The sequence below is a fragment of the Erigeron canadensis genome, chromosome 9 (genome assembly GCF_010389155.1).
Source record: "Erigeron canadensis isolate Cc75 chromosome 9, C_canadensis_v1, whole genome shotgun sequence".
Lineage (NCBI taxonomy): Eukaryota > Viridiplantae > Streptophyta > Magnoliopsida > Asterales > Asteraceae > Erigeron > Erigeron canadensis.
The window spans coordinates 25,978,439-26,003,544 of record NC_057769.1 but is presented as its reverse complement, the minus strand read 5'-3'; the positions used below and the strand labels follow the sequence as shown (position 1 = coordinate 26,003,544).

Genomic DNA, 25,106 nt, shown 5'->3' with positions numbered 1-25,106 from the left:
CTAGCAGACCTTAAAGAACTAGTCATCTCCCCCCATTCTTCGTTTTTCACTTTATTATTTTTCAAAATGCGAGAAAAGTTTGAGTATAATCATTTCCTGGTAATGTACGCGTTGATTTGTAAATACAATAAAAATCGTTTGCCAAGCGAATTAGTTTTAATAATTAAAAATAAATGTGATGAAGTAAGAAGGGAATGTCGGCAAGAAAGTAATAGAAGGCGTTTTGGCGTTGGTATTTCGAGATCAACTGCTAAAAGAAAAGCACAAAACTTGGACGATGTTACAAATGCGGGAAATTTGCCCATGAAGGGGCATGTTCGAACAACCAAACGTATTCTAATTATGAGTTCCAACGACTATGTAGAGACGGTCTTGTTGATTGTTATGAAAATCAACCGTTGAACAGACGAGGCTACGTTTTTGGAAGAATGTGCGAGGAACTCAACCGACTTATTCTAGAGGCGAGAAAACGTTGGTTGTAAGTAAATTTCATCACTTTTGTAGATATGTAGTTTTTAATATAAAAAAGAAAAAAAAAATCAAAAAACCAAAAAAAAAAAAAAAAAAAAAAAAAAGGAAAAAGTCGTTGAAGCCAACGGTTAAAAGGAAAAAAAAAAAGAGAAAGTTTAAATTTTGTATTTTTATAATTTTAAAATGGTAATTTGTGATTTGAGTGGGTAATATTAGGTATCTAGTACCAATGTACCTTCACCCGGACGAACACATGTTAAATTATACATTTTAAGATTATAAAAAATACAAAACATTGTCTCGGAATCTGACGTTAAAAGACCAAATTTTATCTTTTCTATTGTGTGTTTAAGCTATTGCAGGAAAGTGTGCAGCAGAAGCAGATCACAAACGTACTTCATAAGCAACATGATCAGTAACAATTAATGTCGCTAAGTTTCTCTTTCCCTTTTTACACTCATTTCGTCATGATTAATACATTGAGGACAATGTATATCTTAAGTGTGAGGGGATAATTAATTGTTACTTTGTAATATATTGTAAATAAGTGTGTGTTTAAATTTTTCAAAATTTTTAGTTAAATTTTAAAAATTTCGATAAATATACATTAATTTTAACGTTTGTCCTCATAGGAAACTAGTCACTTTTGACACCTAAATAATCAAATATTAAAAAGTGACAAATTTATCCTTGACTAAAATGTTTTAATTGGGAGATGTATCACGATCAAAAAGATAGAATTGCATGACTCGCACATTTATAGCCGTACCCCAAATATGTGAGGTTTTTGAGCCTACATCAGCATTCACTTTTAATGCTTCGATATTGTCTTTGCTATGAGTGTGTCGGTGTTGCAATAAATGTTAGAACTTGTTCTAGTTGATACATTTCGAGACCATAGTGAGATCACTTTTGTGATTGCATAATTGGATAAAGAGGTAATATTAGGATAAAACCTGATTTCAAAAATTTAGCCCGAATTTCGAAAATTGTTTATATTAACTAACTACAATGGTTAGTTAATCACCCTGTGAAAACCCTTGTAGCACTCATCTTTAGTGCTAAACACTTGGAAACCATGTTGAGCTTAGCCTTTGTTTATTTGTTTAAACCACTATAAATATATACACCTATCTTGGTCATACCGATAGTCAAAATCCATGGTGGGTTGTTAGTTGCCTTGGTTTGATTGAAAGATTTGGGATTTTTGCCAGTGTTATGTCATTTTAAAAATTCTCACTCTTTGAGAAATTATTCACTTGTCATAATGTTTGTTCTTCTCTAAAGTGTTTAATCAAATCAACATTAAAGAATAGAAGTGATTATGTCATTGTTTTGTCAAGACGAATACCGATTTGTTGCAGGGTAAAAGTAAGTTAAAAAAAATAAAAAATAATTAAAAAATTAAAAGAATTAAAATTTTGTGTGTATTTATAAGTTCCTTTCATTGTTAGAAAAAAATAATGCATATGTAGAAATGCTTGTATGCACATATGTACGTGGTTAGGTGATCAATCAGAAAGTTTCCATCATAGGCCACTAACTTTGTAAGAATGTTGGCAATCCATTTTTCAACCAATATCCCATAACTCACTCAAAACCAACATCTTCATCCCTCATCATCTTTACCATTTTCATAACTCACTCTATTATTGTGTGGTTACCCGATTTCTCAACTATATTTACTCCACACTACACCTTATAAATAAATTTTCCACAAACCAAAAAAAAAAAAACAACTAGGACTGTCTATCGGTATTCTCCTAGGACAAATCACTTCTTGTGCACGAAACTCACATTTTAAACAACAGGGGATTGAAAGGTTTTATGTCAGTTCGAATATTGTACACCACAATGGTTAATCTGTATGGATCTATTGTATGTTTTTTTTTATTTGGGCAATCATTTTAAGAGGTTTGTAGCAACTAATAACACGGGTTGTGTTGGATTAGACTATATTTTTTCTTTAAAACCATTCCAAAATACACCACATACCTTTCCATACCCATTAAACCCTAAGCCTTCAGAAACATTACAACCGATTGAATTGCCTCTTTGGATGATCATGCTAGGTGCTTACGCCATGTCGGTGGAGAAATGATTCTATTACAAGCCTATGATTATTTATGCAACATGACTTGGCCATATATGGGTGATTCAAATATACACCCTCGATATTTATATTGATATATACTTTAGAGATGTGAGAGTCATACACTATCATTGAGCAAGTGCTAAGTCATGTTATTCGTGCTTGAGAATCATTGAACATCTCGATTTTCATAAATAAACTAGAAATAGTTCTATATCTTTTTGAAAATTGAATATTTGAAATTTCAAGTCAAGGAAGTTCTATGTTTAAATGACAGTTTGCTTGAGGGCAAGCAACGTTCAAGTGTGGGGGAATTTGATAACGCTTAAATTATACATATTTAATTTAGCGTTATTGTGCAATTTAACGTATAATTATAACTCATTTGAATGTAAATTAATGTATTTTAGTTACTTATTGTGTGTATGAGTGATTTTACAGGATGCAATGGATTTTGGTGAAAAAGTGCTTGAAAAGTTACAAATTGACGTTGATGCACTGTTTTGATCATTACTTCTTCATCCGATATCCGTTTTTGACGAATAAGCTGGCCACGCGAAAATAAAAGAAAGTTCTACAATTGAAAAATGTTTTTTTCATCATACGTCGCAATAAGGGCAGAAGACACGAACTCTATCATGATTAAATTTGATAATATGGAATGGGCGTTTGGCTTTTGTCACCGTCTCCAGTACACCTACAAGTAAAAAAATAAAATAATTTATTAAAGAGGGCCTACATGCTTCTGGAAGTTATGGATCAAATGCAGACCAATTATTCTACACGTTTAGCAAAACAATTTCATGGAGACGGTCAAGATACGATAGCTTCTTTCATAAATCTGCTTTTGAATTCCAAGAAGTTGAATACTGTTGACACAGTAAATCCTCCTATTCACAACTGCTCCATAGCTCCTCATTGTCTCCCACAATTAAGAAAGCAATTGGAAAAGTTGGCTATAAAAAGAAGCTTGCAGAGAACGATTGAAGGTGTGCCTGGGAAGACTCCTATGATCTCCAAACCATTTCCAGTCACAACCAAATTCCAACTCATCAATTGCATTGTTCTTTGTAGTAGAATCCTTTAGTTTTTAAGTTACTATTTTAACTCACGATCAAAAGCATCCTGTAGTTCTGTACGTTATAAATTGCGATCAAAGTTTCAAACCACTACATCAGTTGTACGAATTGTTCACTATTTTACAAGTTGTTTAAAGTTTAACTAGTGGGAAGCCCCGTGCTTCGCTGCGGGCAAAATTTCGAAAAACATAACGACACGTAAAATACAACGTGTATAAGTTAAGTGGTACGCATATTGCCAAAAGTATAGCAGTAAGCTTAAAATACACAAATACATAATACTATTTATTAGAAAGCAAGTATAAGTATAAGTTAATCAAATTATATTGTCTTTGTGCAAAGACGCACGAAGTGATGTACATAATCATATATTAGTAAACGTGTTTGCAATGAAGACCATAAAGACTAATAAAAATATTAACTCCCAAAAGTCACAAAACCATGTAATTGTAACATATGTATAACAACAATAAAAACCCACCACCTCTTTAGTATCCCATATCAAATTTTAGATGTAAGTATGTAACACATAATTTATAATACATGCGTTGTCATGAACACATACATGCTCACTCCACGTGCTCTGAATTTCCCTCCTCATGTACTAAAAGACAAAACTACTCATCAATGTTTTACAAATCTGTGGGGCGGTTTATTTATACATAGTATTTTCAAAAGCCATTTTCATTCATTTACTTCATATAAAATTAATATATGTTTTCTCTCCATCGCCACACACACACTTGTCCACCTACCTCCCTCAACCTTCATTTTTACCTCCCTCAACCTTCATCTTTTAAATCCTAATAGATCCACCTCTCAATGTTCTAATATTCTCCATGTTGAAGAAGATGGTAGTGGTTTGAAAAATGGCGATAGATATTCTGCAAAACTAAACAAAATTTTATGTTTGTAGGTTTGTACCAAGCTTATGTACAAAGACCTATAAGAGTTGCTTTTGTGAGAATATCCCAGGTTGCCATTTCAACGTAAATGTTTAATACATACGAATTTTTTTTTTTAGTATTTTGTTTGTTATTTAGATTTCCAAATGATATAACTCTAACAAAAAAATTTCATCTTGTTGTTGATGATGAATAGAACAACAGAGTTGTAGCAAATTTATTTGATTTTGTCTTATTAATATTTAATTTGGTTGATGAAGTAAAGCACATGCTATTGTACCTAATGGTTATAAACATATATGAGTGGTCGAATTTGCATTTTTTTAGAATATATATATAAATTCATTTTCAATTAGTTATTTAGTTTATGTATCTATGTTTGTTATTCATATATGTATGTATATATGTAGGATTGCTGGGTGTTTTGGGAGGATGGATAAAATTTTTTTAGTTATTTCCATTTTCTTTTACTTTTAAAACGCAAAAAACTATGAAAACAGAAATAGTAAAAAGGTCTCTTCATTTCATAACAGAAAAGTAAGGAGGCACAGTTTGATTGGATAAAAGGAAGACTTTAGCCGACTTAAGCCAAAGGCGAGCCAACCAAGCCAGCACTGTAGTAGTTCACATTATATATATATATAATGAAGTGGTTTTCTTAGTTACATCTCGTTTACAAAGTCTAGTTCGCAACTTTTTCGTAAACTTCAGTTTCAAATTGTGTCAAATCTACACGTTAGAATTTCGTTCTAAAAATTGTTATAAGCTCTTTTATGATCCATTAAGTAGTGTGTTAAGTTTCGTTAAGTTTCGTTACAGTTTGCATGTTCGCATAAAAATTATTTACGTGTATTTTTCGAGATTTTCGACATAGTTTACGGGTTAATTGTGAGGGGTTCAAGTTCATTGGAGTGGCATTATAGTTAGATTGTGGTGTATTCTCGCCGTGTTAAGAAGTAGAAGGTTCAACGATTACCATAGTAGCTAGTTTGAGTGACACAAAGTTGCTAGTTCGGTGCAAGTCTATTCGATTTTCTAAATTTGATTCCAAAATTCAAATAAGTAAAAGTCACGATTCATGCGGTGTCAACTGTAGTTCATTTAAGTTAGTTGTCTAGTTAACTGCATTTCATTTACAAGTTTGGTCGCTCAAAATTATGGAGGATTAATTATGTGTCGTCAATCATATCTAGTTTCAACTTTTCAACATTAATACTAAATCTCAACCACTCATTTTTTTCCCTCTCCTAAAATCTCAACCACTTATTTTTGTCTTTCCTCCATAAATTATTTTATTCCTCTAATTCATTCAAAATCTTTTATCTCAAAAACCGTACATTGATAAAATATAATAATTATATGAGTGTTCTTAAAATTTTATGCTTTTTCATTAGAGATGTCATTTGATATACTTTCGACGAATTTTTAAATCTGAGGGCGGAGTCTGGACGGCTAAGACATTTGGCTATCACACTATATGACCTATCACCTCTTATTATCTATCATACTCTAAGACCTATCACCCCAACCATCTAATCACCGCAATGCGCGGGTACTTTGTCTCGTTTATACAAAAAGACTTAAATTCTTCAACCATCAACTACATGATATTATTTGAAAGGAAAGCTAAAGGACCTAAACAAAAGAATTTTGTGACAAAATACAAGTTATGTAACTTAGGTATAAATCCAAGGATCATTAATGTCATTTACTAATATAACCCAAAAGCTATAAATACTCATTTGGAAATACTTGAATGCAAGAGAATAAATAATAAAGCAATCAAAACCGCAAATTAAAAGGAAAGGGAACGTTTATGATTCATTCACTCTTTAATTAGTTATAACATAACATTGATTCATTCCACAAAAATGAACAACAATCGGATCTCTGACAACATGATGATCATCATCATCCATCAACTTACTTACCTGTAATTTCCGAAACGATAAAAAATAACAACGATAATGTCTGGAGGTGCTGCTGGAGGGTTTATTACTCGGGCATTCGAATTAATGCTCAAAGAATGTTCAGGGAAAAAGTATCATTCTATTAAGACCGCAATCCGTTCTTATCTAGGTCTGTTTTCTTTTTTGTTTGTTGATCTGTTCGGTTTATCTATATTTTTATTTTATTCGGTAAATGTGAGCCTGGTCTGGGTCACTGCAGTATAAGTGACTAAAGTCTATTTCATCTATTTGGAATTCTTTTGTAATTTGTTGTGTTTTTCTTGATCTGTTAATTGATTGATGGTCCTGGGTATTAAGACCAGAATTTATTAACTATCTAAAATTTGAAATGCATATGATTTTAGAGTGTAGTTTTATGAAGAAATCTAAACAGCTTTATTGTTTTTATAGTCCATGCTATAATGTTTAGTGTAGTTAACAAAAAACAGTTATATCTTTAACTCTCATAATATATACAACTTTCGCACAAAATGATTAGTCAAATGTATGAGCGAAAATTATCAGTATGAACACTATTTCGTATTTTGGACTTTCTATTTTTTATACAGAGCGGCATTGAGATAACACTGTAGTAATGTGCAAGAATTATTTGCTTTTCCGAAAATTAAGATAAAAGATGTGTAAGAACTAAGAAGTATAAACAGGCATTGATTTCTAGTTCCTCTTTTTTTTCTTTTTTTTTTTTGCAGGTAGTTCAAAAGCGAATAATCAAGAAACGTCATCAAATTCTAGCAGTACAGTGTCATCCCCAAGTAAAGAAAAGAGGTGCTTGTAGATTATAACTTATAATAACATTTAAGTGCCATTTTTTTTGGCAGCTGCCATATTAGGATTGAAATAAGGCTTAACATACCTATTGCTTGAAAGGGTGAGATGATATAATCTGGATAATTAACATTGGTTTAATTTATGAAAATGGAGCTTTGTTGCAGTGATGGGATTTCAAGCACTGAAGTCTGGTCAGATGCAGACGAAACAAGTGCAAGTATCACAAAGACGTTGGCAAGTGCTGGCCAATCTTTGGAAGGAGCTGAATTGGAACTCGTTCTTAATCCACTTCGACTTGCGTTTGAAACAAAGAATCCAAAATTTATTGAACTTGCATTGGATTGTATTCATGTGTGTATCTGTTTAATTCTTGTAGCTCTAACTGCATAGTTTTTAAAAATGTGATTTTTCGACAACTTAGTGTAAAATTGTTACAGTTTTTTTCAGGATTTAGTAGATATCTATAGTGTCCTAATAGTAAAAAAAAAATTTATTTGCAGAAGCTTATTGCCTATGACCATCTAGAGGGTGATCCTGGCCTGGAAAACGGTAAAAACGTCGCACTATTCACAGACATATTGAACATGGTATGCGGTTGTGTTGATAATAACTCACCTGACAGGTACATCAATTATATCCTTTTCTTTCACAATTTTTTCCTTTTGAGTTGCATGGAAATTTCTCTAATGTTTAAATTCTATATCTTATATACGTGCAGTACAATTCTTCAAGTCCTGAAAGTGCTACTTACTGCTGTTTCATCTACCAAGTTCAGAGGTAACCCAATGCCTAAAGGGGTTCTGTTGTTTCTCTATTATTTACTGAGTAGATATTTTACGAATTTTATGTTTCGGTAGTTCCATAAAGTGCCAAAGTTGTACATAGAAGGTTCTCTTTCTCTTCTTACTGATTGGCCATACACGCAGTTCATGGGGAGCCATTGCTTGGTGTAATCAGAGTTTGCTATAATATAGCTCTTAACAGGTAACGTTTTACTATTACCTAAACATATATTCCATATTGATGGATTGAAGTAATTATCTTTATTCTAAATGTTTAGTAAAAGTCATGTCAACCAAGCTACATCCAAGGCTATGCTAACTCAAATGATCAACATAGTATTCAGGCGGATGGACACCAACTCGGTTTAGTCCCAAACTTTGTTTTAGTACTTTCACGCGACCTTCCACCATATTTTAGTAATTCAACACTGTGTTCTTTCATTGTAGGTATCTTCAGATGTTCAACCTGTAAACAAAATTAGTGATTCATCTTTGGAAGTTGAAGAAACTTCACTGGGTCACGAAGATAATCAAATGTTAACTCCTACTGCAAACGACAGTTCTATTGCACCTCTTGAAGAACTTCAAAATCTCGCTGGTGTGAATGACATTAAGGTGATTAATTTAATGTTCTATCTAAATCTCACCTTGTGAATGTGAGTTTGATATACGCTATATGAGCATTCAAAGGTGGTTGGCTTTTCTTTGTTTCTCAGGGCTTGGAGGCAGCTCTTGACAAGGCTGTGAAACTCGAAGATGATGGAAAGACTAGGTATATATATATATAGCCAAAAAAACTTCATATATTCTATTTGCAATATCAACTTACTGATTTTTACTTGATTTTCCAGTGTTGTTGGTCCTGAGAGCAGGAGCATTGCAGACCATGATGCATTGCTTCTTTTTCGCACCCTATGCAAGGTTTGTTTTTTTTTTCCCCTGTCTGCTTCTATAGTTCTTGGCTTAAAGTTCGATTCTTGATTTGATTATGCTACGTCCTGCAGATGGGTATGAAAGAAGATAATGATGCAATTACCACAAAAACACGAATTTTATCTCTCGAACTTCTACAGGTTATTTATAGTAGTTGATAACTTTTATCTTTGATCCTTTTTCTTCTTATAATGTGTCCCGGATATAAAATTTTCAGGGCTTATTAGAGGGGGCTAGTCACTCGTTTACCAGGAACTTCACTTTTATTGATGCAGTGAAAGCTTACCTATCTTATGCGTTGTTGCGAGCGTCAGTTTCCCAATCTGCAACGACCTTTCAGGCAAGTTCCATTTTTAGTTTAGTTCAAGATTTTCTTATGTATTTTGGAAAATGATGAGTATCTTTTTGTTTACAGTATGCAACTGGAATTTTTTCGGTGCTTTTATTGAGATACAGGGAAGGCCTTAAGGCAAGTTATGGATGTTCTACTTTACACACGTTTTTAGAAATATGACGATTCCTCTCTTATGCTACAATTAACATGTTTAATATGCATTTTCAGGTTGAAATTGGCATCTTCTTCCCTCTCATCGTTTTGAGATCTTTGGAGAACTGCGAGTGTCCCCTGAACCTTAAACTAATGGTGATTCGGTATCAAATTCTGCTTAATGGAGATAATAAATCACCTTGATATAGAACTTTGGTATGTGATTTTTATTTACATCTCTAAACACTAAATAAATATTGCAGGATGCTGGAGAAGATTTGCAAGGACCCTCAGATGCTTATCGATCTATATGTGAACTATGACTGTGATCTTGAAGCTCCCAATTCATTTGAACGAATGGTATGATAGGTTCCGTTATTTCCATTAAGTGTGGCTTTGATATTTATCTTGTTACTGGATTTGCATGTGATTTTGGTGATTAAGCCATTATCATTCAGGTTACAACTCTTTCCAAAATAGCTCAAGCGACACAAGATGCAGATCCTAACTCTGCTAACTCTATCCAAACAGGAACACTTAAAGAATCATCGCTTCAGGTTTGTATATCCACTCTTGCATATCTTTGAAAGTTGAACACTTCCCAAAATCGGCTCTTTCAATAGTTCCATTTTTTAGTTCATCAAGAAATCGTGTTTGACGATACTTTATTGACTCATACGGCTTAATAACATAATTATCGGTATCATCCGTCATGGTACCGATAAAAGGGTTTTGACGAAACCGAATAAACGAACCGAAAAGCAAAGAAACTTTTGTTCGTTTCGGTTCTTTGGTTTCTTTTATTCGTTTCTACCGAGAGAGAAAAAAAACCCAAAAGCTTTTATATTTATATATGCTTACACTTTAAACCTCTAAGAATAATAATACTTAAATACATAAACTAATTGTCTAATCTATATCTATACTCCTTTATAATAAGGAAAATCAACCTCCTATTTTTAGAAACCTCCTATTTTTGGAAAGTGTTAGAAAATTGTTAGATGCAAAAATTACCCTTAATAAACACCCCTATGAAAATAGTTATTAAAAATTACCAGATTTGCCCTTAATGAATTAAATTTATAGTTTAAACTTTTATCTTGCTAATTTACACTCTAAGTCCTCATCTTCTAAAATATTTTCACTATCATCATTACATCAACTTACACCGTTACACCACTCGTCACTCGACACCAATTATCGATGCCATCACCACCCGTCACCGACACCACACCGCCGTCGCATTGCGCAGGTACCATGCTAGTAGTTATATAAACATATCTATACAGATAAGCATCTAAATGTAGATATACTGATCTTTTTACATCGCTTTTCTAGTGCCTTGTGAATGTAGTAAAGTCACTTGTTTCCTGGGAGAAGCTGCGTAGAGAGGTAAAGAAGCACAAAGACAAACAGGCTATTGATAATGATGTTTCAGATGGAGATGCAAACAACATCAATGACTTAACAAATGACTTTGAAAAAGTGAAGGCTCAAAAATCAACCATGGAAGCTGCCATCTCTGAGGTATTCTTTGCCATTTTATCTTTGAAAAGACAGTAATACGTAAACCTCATTATTTTTGATGCCATTAATTCAAGAAGCTCGATAAATCTACTCGATGAATTTAGTGAATTCTGCAAATAAGCCATTGTCTTTAGTTTGATCCAAACCACTTTTGCATATGAACACTAAGAAAAGAGGCTCATTAACTCTACTTTGCCACCATACAAGGCTATGATCTCTATTGTCATAATCTAATAGCATGTAAGAAACAGGAATTTAAGAGGATACCAAGATTCTGCATGCTTAAATAACAGTGGTCATTTCTAGCTTTGTAAGGAACTTATTTCATATTATCTGTAAATTGCAGTTCAACCGCCATCCTGCACGAGGTATTGGATTTCTCACAGCAAATAGGTTGGTCGACAATACACCTGAATCGGTAGCACAATTTCTCAGAAATACAACCGCTTTAGACAAGGTACAACTTTTTAAATCAGTAAAAGCTAGAGGTAGCAATTTTGAACCGTTCTTTTATGAATGAGTCTATTGGGTTATGGTTTTTTGACTATTTCCCTACAGGGTCAAAGCTGTCCTTTAAAAAATTACTAAAACGGAAAGAGGTAAAATGGGTTGAAAGTTGCCCAAAGTTTTTTTTACTGCTCACAGTCTCTTAAATCGTTTAATGTCATAATACTTGATACCAATATCATAGATTTCATCATAATATAGTACATTAATTACTTACGAGTTAATTGCAAGATTGGTCCCTGTGGTTTGTACAATTTAGCAAGGAGGGTCCCTTTTCGAGAATCATTGTAATGGGGGTCCCTATTTTGAGAATTTTTTGCAAATTTGGTCCCTTTTTGACGGATCCGTTAAAGGTGGCCGTCAAGTGTGCACGTGTGCCGCACGTGTGGGGGTATTTACATACTTTCTACCCCACAGGGACCCCCATTGCTAAAATGGAAAAACCACAGGGACCAATCTTGCAACTTTTTTTAAAAATCCATCACTAAATAATAATACCTTTTAACTTTCCAAATTTTTTTTTTATTAAGTTATTAACTTAAATATAACTTATAACACTTTTTAACTTTTCATGATTATTTGTTGTTAAAAAACTAAAAACATATAACCACTAAAAATTAAAAGATATTATTTAGTGATGGATTTTTAAAAATTGTAAGTTTATAAAACTTTTTAAAAGGTAAAAGGTATTAGTTAGTGATGGATTTTTAAAATTTGCAAGTTTATAAGATTTTTTAAAAAGTTAAAAGTTTTTTTTTTTCGAACATTCAGTTGGTATGCGACATCACGGCCCATGGTCAACATCTCGTATTTAGTGATGGATTTTTAAAAATTGTAAGTTTATAAAACTTTTTAAAAAGTTAAAAGGTATTAGTTAGTGATAAATTTTAAAAAATTGTAAGTTTATAAAACTTTTTAAAAAGGTAAAAGGTATTAGTTACTGATGAATTTTTAAAAATTGTAAGTTTATAAGACTTTTTAAAAAGTTAAAAGTTATTTTTTTTTCCGAACATTCAGTCGGTATGCAACATCACGGAAATCTCACCGTATAATGGTGAAGCCTTGCACGTACCTTAGACAACGAGATGTTGACCATGAGCCGTTATAAGTATTCGAAGGAAAAAACACCAAGATTTGACATCCCTAGGGATCGAACTCAAGACCTTGAGTAAAACCTGGGATGCCTCTGACCAGTTGGACTAATCATCATTGGCTAAAAGTTATTATTTTAGTGATGGATTTTTTAAAAATTGTAAGTTTATACAAATTTTTAAATATTTAGTGGTGCGTTTTTAAAATTGTAAGTTTAAAAAGTAAGTTTTATAAACTTAGAGTTTTTAAAAATTCATCACTAACTAATACCTTTTAACTTTTTAAAAAATTTTATAAACGTACAATTTTTAAAAATCCATCACTAAATAATACCTTTTAATTTTTAAAAAGTTTTATAAACTTACAAATTTTAAAAATTCATCACTAACTAATACCTTTTAACTTTTTAAAAAGTTTATAAACTTACAATTTTTAAAAATCTATCACTAAATGATACCTTTTAATTTTTAGTGGTTATATGTTTTTAGTTCTTTAACAACAAATAATCATGAAAAGATAAAAAGTGTTAAAAATTATATTTAAGTTAATAATTTAATAAAATATTTTTTTTTTGGAAAAGTTAAAAGGTATTATATAGTGATGGATTTTTAAAAAAGTTGCAAGATTGGTCCCTGTGGTTTTTTCATTTTAGCAATGGGGGTCCCTGTGGGGTAGAAAGTACGTAAATACCCCCACACGTGTGGCACACGTGCACACTTGACGGCCACCTTTAATGGATCCGTCAAAAAGGGACCAATTTTGCAAAAAATTCTCAAAATAGGGACCCCCATTGCAACGATTCTCGAAAAGGGACCCTCCTTGCTAAATTGTACAAACCACAGGGACCAATCTTGCAATTAACTCATTACTTACAAAAGAACACAATGTTTAGAAAAAATGGTTGCAGGTCCATCCCACATGTATCAATATATCTGTACTCAAAACAACCTATTTCAACCCAACCAGATTTGACTCATTACCAAACCTGTTCTAACTACCGTTTGCCTAGTCAAAATAAGATTCACATAAAATTAGATGTTGAAAATCTTCGGTTTTCAGGGTATGATTGGTGATTACTTGGGTCAACATGAGGAGTTCCCCCTTGCTGTTATGCATGCTTACGTTGAATCCATGAAATTCTCTGGAATGAAGTTTCATACTGCCATTCGTGAGTTTCTCAAAGGTTTCAGGCTTCCCGGGGAAGCACAAAAGATAGATCGTATAATGGAAAAATTTGCAGAGCGGTAAGATTATAAAATTATGTGCCATTTCCTATTTCGAAATAGTAATTTTCACTAAATTTGTTCCCATTGTTGTAGTTACTGTGCAGATAACCCCGGACTCTTCAAAAGTCCAGATACTGCTTATGTACTTGCATATGCAGTAATAATGCTCAACACTGACGCTCATAACCCAATGGTGTGGCCTAAAATGTCCAAATCTGATTTTGTGCGAATGAATGCTACAAATGATCCAGAAGAAAGTGCACCAAAAGTACTTTTGGAGGAAATATATGACTCCATTGTCAAAGAAGAGATAAAAATGAAGGGTGATACTTTAATAGGAAAAGGCAGTAGGCAAAAGGCAGAAACCGAAGGAGGGGGAATTGTTGGCATTTTAAATTTGGCCCTCCCGAAAATTAGAAGTCAATCTGACACAAAGTCTGAAAGTGAAGCTATTATTAAACAAACACAAGAAATCTTTAGGAAACAAGGTGCAAAAAGGGGTACATTTTATACGTCACAACGGATTGAGATTATAAGACCAATGGTTGAAGCTGTAGGGTGGCCTTTGCTTGCTACATTTTCTGTTATGATGGAGGAAAAGGAAAACAAGGCTCGGGTTATTCTTTGCATGGAAGGTTTTAAAGCAGGAATTTATATCACATACGTCCTAAGAATGGATACCATGCGATATGCTTTTTTAACATCATTGGTCAGGTAAAAATTCCTACTTTTGTGGGCCTAAACTGCTACTCTATCTAAGAGAAGTTAATGAAGAACTGAATGTATTGTTTGGCTGTTTCAGGTTCACTTTCTTACATGCATCCAGGCATATGCTTAATAAGAATGTTGAAGCCTTGCGTACTCTGCTGGATCTATGTGACTCGGAACCTGCCACACTTCAAGACACATGGAATGCTGCTTTGGAGTGCATATCTCGACTAGAGTTTGCAACATCTAATCCTCTTATGGTTGCTACTATAATGCATGGAGCTAACCAAATCTCTAGAGATGCAGTTGTTCAATCACTAAAAGATTTGGCTGGAAAGCCATCCGAGCAAGTCTTTATGAACAGTGGTAAACTTCCAAGTGAATCAGTAGTGGAATTTTACACAGCTTTATGTAACATCTCGGCTGAAGAATTGAAGCAATTCCCTGCTCGTGTTTATAGCTTACGAAGACTTGTGGAGATCAGTTACTATAATATGGCTCGTATACGCATGGTAATAATTCCTTTACCAATCAAGATTTTGTTATGGGCCTGGCCAAGTTGGGTTGACCCACAGACACTTTATATATATATATATATTATATATATATAAAGTGCTTGAGCCACCCCTTGTTTCATTGAGAATACACCAGTGTGGGATTTGGATTCAACTTCTGTGGTTTTGACTTGGCACATATTAAAAAAATACTTGCCTATTGTTCCAAGTCTAAATTTTTCTTTAAAGTAAACAATACAATGAAAACTAATGGAAAAAAAGAGTAAAAATTCTCATAATACCAAGCAGAAAGGCATAGTAAATTAGTAATTAAACTTACAAAAGAGGAAATGTTCTGTCATTTTCAGTAAAAGTGACTGCCATAAGTTGACTTTTTTATAAGATTCAGTTATAAAGAAATTGTAGGTTCTTGTGAGGTGGCTATGCTGCATATACTTAGAACGGTCCTTATTGACTGAAACTACTTTTATTTGCAGGTATGGGCTAGAATATGGTCAGTCCTTTCTAATCATTTTATTGCTGCTGGAAGCCATTCTGACGAGAAGATTGCAATGTATGCCATAGATTCTGTAAGACAACTTGGCGTTAAATACTTGGAGCGTGCAGAACTTGCCAGTTTTACATTCCAGAATGACATCTTGAAACCATTTGTTATTCTAATGAGTAGTAGTCGAAGTGAATCAATTCGCAAATTGATTGTTGATTGCATTGTTCAGGTATGCTACATTTTTCTTGTGCATGCATCCCATTAGGTTATTAGACTAAAAACCAATACTGCTATTGGAAACAGATGATTAAATCAAAGGTTGGAAGCATTAAATCTGGTTGGCGAAGTGTCTTTATGGTTTTTACAGCTGCTGCCAATGACGAGTCAGAATCTATTGTTGAAAGTGCTTTTGAGAATGTAGAACAAGGTATTCTTTCAACCTGTTGCTTTACTTCATCATTAATCTTTAAAATCTCTCTGAGTAATATTGCAGGATATGACTCTGCACACTTAGTTTGAGGAAATTATGTAGTATCTATCGATCACAAGTCTAAAATAGTTCACAGTGACAACTAAGAAGAAAGACCTATGGGCCCAAATGAAATCATCATTTCATTTGTAACAATGAGAATTTGCTATTAAGTAACGACTTTATCTTTAGGACTTTCAAGATTTAGAGATAATGCAATTTTCATGGAATGTAGGGAGAACTTATTTGCATTATACTATGTCTATTTAAAGGATATATAACTTAAAATATATGTACAAATATTTACTATGGTCTATTGTATTTATCAAATTGGCAGTTATATTGGAGCACTTTGATCAAGTCATCGGCAACTGTTTTATGGACTGTGTCAACTGCTTAGTTAGTTTCACGAACAGTAAAAGCTCTCACCGCATCAGTTTAAAAGCCATTGCGCTTCTTCGCATATGTGAGGATCGACTTGCAGAGGTATTTATCTTTTTAGATGTTGCAATATCCCCATTTATTAATTAACTTGTTGATTTAGGATTTGTTTTATCTCAAACGGGTCAAATGGGTTGCAAATCACCCAAAGTTCATAATTTGAGGCATATATCTTCTATAGCATTTTGTTTAAAGATTCACATACTATTGTAATCATGATTGTGTTTGTGGGCGAGCTCGGATCTATCCATTATAACTGTCCTAAATGATCCGTTTAATATGTTTCCAAACCCATCCTAGGTTATCTGCCACATACAAGTACAACTAGTATACATAACTGGTCTAGAGGTATCCATGTTTTTTTTTTTTTTGTGTTGGAACAAACTTAATGTTATATCCTTGTGTTTATCTATCTAGGGACTAATTCCTGGTGGTAGGTTAAAAACCAGTACAATTGATGAAGATACAAATTATGATGTTACTGAGCAATATTGGTTCCCAATGCTTGCTGGTTTATCTGATCTCACGTCTGACTCACGCCCTGAGGTCAGCAAGTGTGCACTTGAGGTTTTGTTTGATCTATTAAACGAAAGAGGAAGGCATTTCTCTCCGACATTTTGGGAGAGTATTTTCCATCGAGTTTTGTTTCCTATTTTTGATCATGTGAGGCAAGCTGGAAAGGAATCTACGACTTCCTGCGATGGATGGATTCGTGAAACTAGTGTTCATTCATTACAATTGCTATGCGACCTTTTTAACACATTTTACAAGGTAACTTGTCTCCGGCTGTTTATGTATGTTTTAGTTATCACTATATATACATGATTACACACAGACACATGAATACACAGACAATGGCTCGATCTGGGTTATGTTTTACCTCTAACGGGTCACGCGGGTAAATTCAAAAGTTTAGCTATTAAGGAACCAAGTACAAAGGAGTTTCCCACAGATTTTTTCCATTGCGTATGCTCTCATACTTGCTACATGTACTAAGTCACTAACTTATTATAGAGACGTTAGTATTTTTTTATTTTTTTATTTTTGAAGAAAAAGGTGGTTCTAGTCAACAGTCAGCCCGCCTGATCCACCTATTCTGCCACCTCTATATATTCCTTTTCAATAAAGTATTGTGACAACATGTCCTGCAGGAGGTATGCTTCATGCTTTCCCCACTGCTGAATTTACTGGTAGATTGTGCCACAAAGACAGACCAGGCGGTGGTATCAATATCACTTGGTGCACTTGTCCATCTTATAGAAATTGGAGGACACCAATTCATTGTTTCCGATTGGGATACCTTGTTGAAAAGCATAAGGTGCTTATAATTCTTTTTCTTTCAATTTGAGTGATTGAATTTTGTACACTTGTAGTTGGCTTATTGCAAATAAGCCATCATATTTGCAAAATGCTAAAGACACTCACTACACTTTGCAAGCATTTTGCAAGAATGAGCCATGATAACAAAAGTGATTCTTGCAAATTGTAGTGTGCATTTTGCAGTTTACAAGAATGACACATCTGCAACAAAAAGGAAAATTAGTATTGTCGCAAAACTTTATCTCCTTTATTAGTCATATATATTTTGTGATTTGTGATGAATCCTTTCATATTACATATATAATGATTTCACAGGGAAGCTTCTTACACCACTCAACCCCTAGAGCTACTCAACACTTTGAGTCTTGAAAGTAGGAAGACTAATTTACGTACGGGTGAAGACTTAAAAGTTCAAGAAGATGATATTCCCTCTATTGTGTCTTCTGGAGGTGAGTCACCTCAAATATTTGAAGGGATGGAGTTTTGTGTCTTAGTATAGGATTTATATAAATTTTGATAAATATAACATCATTATCAACTCTCTCGAATGTGGGACTATGGAAGATAGCCTTCGCTGTATATAATGAGTTCTCGTTGACAGATCATAACTTATTGATGGTGGCTAAAGATAAACAAGAAGATGAGACATCAACAGATCCACAAGAATCGGGAGGTTATTCATGAAACACTAAATAATACATCTATTTTATTCCTTTCCTGTAGTAATTTACACATGGGGCGCGCAGCATGTTGAAGAAGTTACAATTTTTATCATGAAACACGTAGAACAAGAGCATTTGACTTTAATTTATTTTCAGGTCAATCTCCTTCTTCAGAAATCGCCAGCAAATCTCCTTCATCAGAAATTGCCAGCAAATCTCCATCATCGGAAAATGCTGGAAAATCTCCCGATGGGCCAAGACTACAGCGGAGTCAAACAATAGGTCAAAGACTCATGGGAAACATGATGGGCAAAGTTCTTGTTAGAAGTTTCACCACTAAACCGAAAAACCAGACTTTAGATGCCATTATACCAAATTCCCCAACTAAGGTACCCTCTTCCTAAATTACTTTTACTCACCTTTTTGAAGTATGTTACATAGAAAACCCGAATAGTTGTACTTTGAGGTGGAAAATGATGATATTTGTTTGCATTTTAGAAATTCGGAAGAGTTTGATAGCATTTAAATTACTTAAATACCTCAAAATGTAATAGAAAAAGACTAGAAGTGTATCTGAGCGATGCGCGGTGGTGCATGGATTCTCAAAAAATTTAAACTATGGTGTAATTTTTATATTCAAAAATAAAATTAGTAAAGTTCAATTAGTACATATGACAATGGGTGACGGTGGGAGCTGGCTTTGGATTGTCTAACACACAGGTATATAAAACTGTGTTTATTATCTGTTGGTGTCATATTTAAAGATGGAAATGATTAGGTATAATAAATTCAGAAATAATATAACAATAAAACTGTTAAGGTGAAACAGTAATATAGTAATTTTTGTAGTTGAAAGTTCGAATTTTAAGACACAAGTCAAATGCTTTATAATGTTATAGATATAGATATACGGCCAAGAAAATTTGTTATGATATGATTTGTCGATATCCGCTTCACATTCTCCATATTGCGGGTCACATTGTCATGTCGTGAGACCCACATTTACCACTTCTGAGTTCTGACCATGGCATGAAAATTTTTTCTGACGGTTAATGAAGTGATGAAAGGATCTTTGGATGGTAAATGAGTGATAAGATGATGACATGAGACCCATTTACCACATATGTGAAACCCATACGTCACACCTTGCTACATGATAAAAACATTTTCGGAGGATTTGAATGACCACTTTAGAGTTGCAATTAACCGCCTTTTCTCCTGTAATCTTATTCATGTGTTGTAGAAACTATCAACCATTGTCCCCCATAGTATTTTACCCAATGAACATGGAAATCATCCATGTAACTTGAAATGTCAACGAAATATATTAGACAGGAAAGACGCGCTCTTTCGTTTAACGATTTAAAATGTGTCCTGGCTCATGTATAGAACTTTTAAACTATTAATTAATTTTCTTTTTTGTAAACATATAGTCCCATGATGAGGAACATGAATCTGAAGATTCAGGCGAAAGTACATATATGGGAACAGTACGGAGCAAATGCATAACTCAACTGTTACTGCTAGGAGTCCTTGATATTATCCAGGTATGCACCTTACTAAAGATGTGGCCAAATGGATGGGTTGGGTAACGGGTAACTTTTAGTATAGCTTCAGCCAAGTAAGGTTCCAGCCCTTGTAAAAAACTTCCCAAGTGGTGGTTTAGTATGCCACTGTCTTAAGTTTATATTTTGTTAGTTAACCATGCGGAAATTGTTGACCATGCAGAAAAAATACTGGAGCAAGTTGAAGGGTCATCAAAAGATTGCCATTTTAGAAAATTTGTTCTCAATTTTAGAGTTTGCAGCATCATATAACTCGTATGCTAACCTCAGGTTACGCATGCAGCACGCTGCTCCTGAAAGGTTGGCTACTTGCAAGTCTAAATTACATTTATAAATATTAAACATCCACATCACTTGAACAATACAATAATTTCCATTTAAATTGTCATAATTAGTTACAGAAATTTTGAACATATAATTCTGGATCTGGAATCATATGTTCTCTTTATCATCTTTACAAAATGTCCCTTTCTGAATTGATAAAAAAATTTACTTCCCTCTGTGATTTTTAGACAATATTGATATGGCAATTTCGACCTCTTCGATTGTGAATGGGTCAAATGGGTCAAATAAAAATATTACAAAAAAAGGACCCTGGTGAAACGTCACCCGAAGTGTGTTCTTACATTATAATTGAAATAATATAAAGCTGCAATTATATTTAACACGCTAATTACTAATCTAAAAGTTTTGGACAAAAAATGTTACAAGTCAATCCCACCCACCCGTTTTGACCTGTACAACCCGCCTTTTCCACCTCTACAACTGTAGTTGATTACTGAAGGATATCCAGAAATTTAACTAATGGTAGAACACTTTTTTAAACTAGACTCAAACATTGCTATAATCATGGGACGGATTCAGATGCGATACAGAAGACACTCGACCTTATCATTCTGACTCAAACTAGTTTATCTTCATCCAGGCCGCCATTAAATCTTATTCGTCAGGAATTTACTGGAACTTGCATTTACTTAGAAGCTTTACACAAGACAACTTCTGGAATTAAATTAAACCAAAATGGAGAACTTAATATAACAAGTGATTTACTTGATGATGAAGATGATCATACAGTTAAAACAGACGCTGAAGAAAAGCTTGCATCTTTTTGTGGTCAAGTACTTAAAGAAGCATCCGATTTCCAAACAAGTATTGGAGACAGTACTAGTATGGAGATTCATCAAGTTCTTGAAATGCGTTCACCCATTATTGTTAAGGTATTTTCTTACATCTTGGAAAGTTTTTCTTCATTTCGGGGAAGTTTTGAAAGTGATTAAACAGATTTGACTAGTTTAATAATCAACTGTACTAAAACGGGGTGTAGAAGAAAATGTTGGGTTTGCTTATATTGTTTAGAGTTGCGATAAACAAGAAATTAAACAAATTCTAAAAATGTAAAAACTTAATATAAACGGCCTAAACACATTTTCATGTGTAAAATGAAGATATTACTTTGAGATAGGAATTAAGTTTCTCAAATTATATCCAAGAAAAGGGTAGTTATCTAAGTTTCATTCCAATGATGACTCTCCGGTAAGGTAATAAGTTCTACAGTTGGTACAGAACTAATCATCGATTTCAGATAATCTGAAAAAGAATCCATGCATCAAAACGGTTAAACCTGATTGTTTTGAATAGAAACTGCAATAAAGATAATCAGACTCAAATCACAAACCCAAACACCCTATTGATATAAACTCTATATTCGAATTTCAGTGGTCCAATGAGTGATTTTCCGTTAAAGTTAAGCTATTTATATCTCTATGATTTTGTTATGTTTATGCTTTTTAGGTTCTGAAGAGTATGTGCTCAATGGACCACCAGATATTCAGAGAAAACCTCAGAATTTTCTACCCTTTGATCACCAAGCTTGTATGCTGCGACCAGGTAATCTATCACCTATGATTGATTGTCTGCGCATGCGAGTTCCAATTTTTCTTGCTGACACTGACAACGGGTAATGTTTGTTTTCTAACATTGCCACATTACAGATGGATGTTCGCTGTGCTTTAGCCGACCTTTTCAGTATACAGTTACATGGATTATTGAAGTAGGAACACTATCGAGACACTTAAGGTAGTTTTAGAGCACTTATTTCTACCTAAAACAGACAGTTTAAGGAGCATGTAGAAGTAAAGACATGTCATCTTGAGCATTGTGAGTCAGTTTTGATCGAAGCGGCTATTGTTTTATGTTACCTATCATGTTTCTTTTTCATATGTAACAAACTTTTCGAGTTTGACTTCATGAATGGATTCGCTCTAGCTGAATTTTGGTTGAGGTTGATGAAGATGGTCAAGGACTATATTCATCTTATGATACGATAAAATCCTGTAGCTGCAACCAAATTGAGCTTTTGTGGAGTAACTTGAGCCCAACTCAGTCGAGTTGATTAGTTATCAAGTTCGGGCCCGAGCTTGAACTTTGTTTCAAACCCGAGATACTTGATGTGCCGACTTCAACCTTTAATGGCTCGGCTCGATGGGTTATCAAGCTTATCTATACCATCGAGCTTTTCCAGCTCATAGTAGTAATTCAAGCATTTGTAGTATTTGCCGTTTTGCACCTAAAAAGCTGGTCGCTAATAATACTTTTAAAGATATGATCACTTGATCAGTACTAGCTAAACTTATTTACCATAAGACTATTCCCATCGGTAATAAAATGTGAAGTCGGTTGGGCATAGTGGTAAAAATTAAAATAGTAAATAAAGTTATAGCAACCGACTTAGTGGCTGAGCCTGTGAAGTCGGGGGGCATAATGGTAAAAAATTAAAATAGTAAACAAAGTTATAGCAACCGACTTACTGCAGAGCCCTGGCTGGGATCAACAAGTTAGTTTGGAAATTTTTTTATTATCATTAAATTGTTTTGATTTCACTTTTGAAATTTAATTTCGTAAACTACAAGGGTCGAATTTGGCAAGCGAAAAAAATGAAAACTATAACTAGTCAAACCGTGAACTGGGAGTATAAGCGGTTTTCTACCAGTAGTCCAGTTTACTAAATAATTGCATGCAAGTGGAGTCGAACTCTTCACCTCCCATTTGTAAGAGAGAGGTATTTCCACTTGGACAAAGGAGAGGATTCCCCAAGTTACCCTAACATTGGTAATCTTTGAATTTTGGCCTTTGATTTTCAATCAAGGGTCAAGATTTTCCCAACTTGAGGAAATAATGTTGGATTTGAAATGTAGACCTGCACACCCAAAGTTAGACGTGTTGTCATTCCTTCTAGCATGAGATTTGTTTATACATTGTCTACTATCGATACTATAACTAAAAGAGAAGGTTAGAGATACACTTGGCACCCCTTAAAAGCTCATTTTAGACTTAAAACTTTTTTCTAATAACGCTAGAGTTCTCTCTTTTTTTCTAGATTTTTTTTATTTGAGAGATGCTAGACTTACAAACTAAATACAAACAAGAGTTTACAAACACATCTTTCGACCAATCAAATCATTTTATTTTTTTAGCACTCTTCTTTTTCTCTCTTTGTTCATTGGTTCATGTCACATGCCACATGAGTTTGTAAAAGTCTGTTTGTATTTAGTTTGTGAGTTTAGCACTTTCCTAAAAGAAATCATTTTAAAAATTAAAAATATACAATATTCTTAATTTCTCGTAATAAATAATAATTAAATTATTATATGTAAACTTAAGTTTTTATTGATCATTTTCATTCACATTATTCCTTTACTTCATATTTTTAGAAAACGAGAGATAGTGCCCGCGCGTTGCGGTGGTGATATGGTGGGGGTAATAGGTCTAGTCATAGAGTATGATAGTCGGTTCTGCCATCAGATTTAAAAATTCGTTGAAAGTATATCGAATGACATCTCTCATGAAAGAGCATAAAATTTTAAGAACACCCATACAATTTTTATAATTTATCAAGATATGGGTTTTGAGATAAAATATTTTAAATGAATTTAGGAATAAAATGATTTGAGAAGAGAGAAAAAAATGAGTGGTTGAGATTTAAGGTTATTATAGGTATATTAGGTAGAGATGTTTAAATACGTTAATAAAGAATAAGGGTATTTTGGGTAATTCAATTCATCTTTTCTTTAAAAAAAACGGCAAAATGCTTTATAATATAGTATTAAACTAGGGCGCTTTTGGTTCACATAATATTTTTGGAAGGAATGAAATCTTTCAAAGAAATTGAAATTTGAAGGAATAGAATTTGACGAAATACTTTTGATTTTTTGAAAATTCAAGTGACAAAAGGAATGAAATTCCTTCTTCCATCCCCAAGGAATGGAGATTCCATCAAATGATGGAATGTTTACATTTATACGGGTGAGATTCCCTCTTATTTGAACATCCAAGTGCACTAAGAAATCAATTTCATTAAATTCTGTGAACCAAACGCGATCTAAGTTCAGTAGTTTCTTGATAGATAGATAGATAATATAATGGGCTTGAGGCCCAAATGAATATCTAATGTGCTTGAGGCCCAAATTGCCTCAACAAACACTAGGATTGGAGATTTGGTGCGTTCATTATCAACCCAAAGTTATTTCGTGTCGGGAATGGCATGTCAGAATATCAGATTGGTTGACAGGTTACTTATTTTTTTGTTTTTTCCCGTGTAGATGTAGAAAGTGCTCAAGCACCACTGAAAATTAAAATTGTTTTTCATGAGGAATTGCGGAGTGATTTTAGAAGAAAAAAAATTTAGGCATTTTTTTTTGCTGGTGCTAAAATAAAGATACACTGATGATATGCAGTATTCAGTTTGGATTTGAGTGGGCCCTAACTTTGCTTCTTTTGTCTTTTCAATCATGTGTTATTGTTTTTGTTATTTGTTTTTTATTTATTAACAAATTGATGATTGATTTTAGCAAAATGTTCATCGGCTCATATATGCACAAAATGTGTTACTGCATCCAATTTATATACATTATTAGTTATATTTCTAGCATCCTGATTTTGAGATTCTTATGTTGGATTGCCGCCTTTCGCGGGTTTTGAGCCCAATACCTCGACTTGCATGGGGAGGCTAATATGTAGGCAGACCTTCTACCAATATGTAGTGTTACTGCAACTTGTTAATGTGTTTGTTCTTCCTCGTTTTTAATTAAATTGAAATCTGTA

General features: G+C 33.5%; 1 protein-coding gene across 1 annotated transcript; it reads left to right on the top strand.

The window, feature by feature from the left end:
* The first annotated feature begins 6,514 nt into the window (after nt 1–6,514).
* On the top strand, nt 6,515–22,060 carry LOC122583421 (brefeldin A-inhibited guanine nucleotide-exchange protein 5-like). The gene is made up of 33 exons (XM_043755825.1): nt 6,515–6,626; nt 7,207–7,282; nt 7,450–7,636; nt 7,786–7,907; nt 8,004–8,062; nt 8,212–8,269; nt 8,346–8,430; nt 8,515–8,682; nt 8,784–8,839; nt 8,919–8,988; nt 9,072–9,140; nt 9,218–9,340; nt 9,416–9,469; nt 9,563–9,651; nt 9,751–9,847; nt 9,946–10,044; nt 10,826–11,014; nt 11,361–11,471; nt 13,673–13,857; nt 13,933–14,553; nt 14,642–15,059; nt 15,539–15,778; nt 15,853–15,976; nt 16,356–16,504; nt 16,877–17,230; nt 17,611–17,777; nt 18,095–18,259; nt 18,626–18,830; nt 19,875–19,988; nt 20,170–20,306; nt 20,932–21,223; nt 21,798–21,893; nt 21,998–22,060. The coding sequence occupies exons 1-33, from the start codon at nt 6,515–6,517 to the stop codon at nt 22,058–22,060; spliced, it is 5,154 nt and encodes a 1,717-aa protein (XP_043611760.1).
* Nucleotides 22,061–25,106: the final 3,046 nt, after the last annotated feature.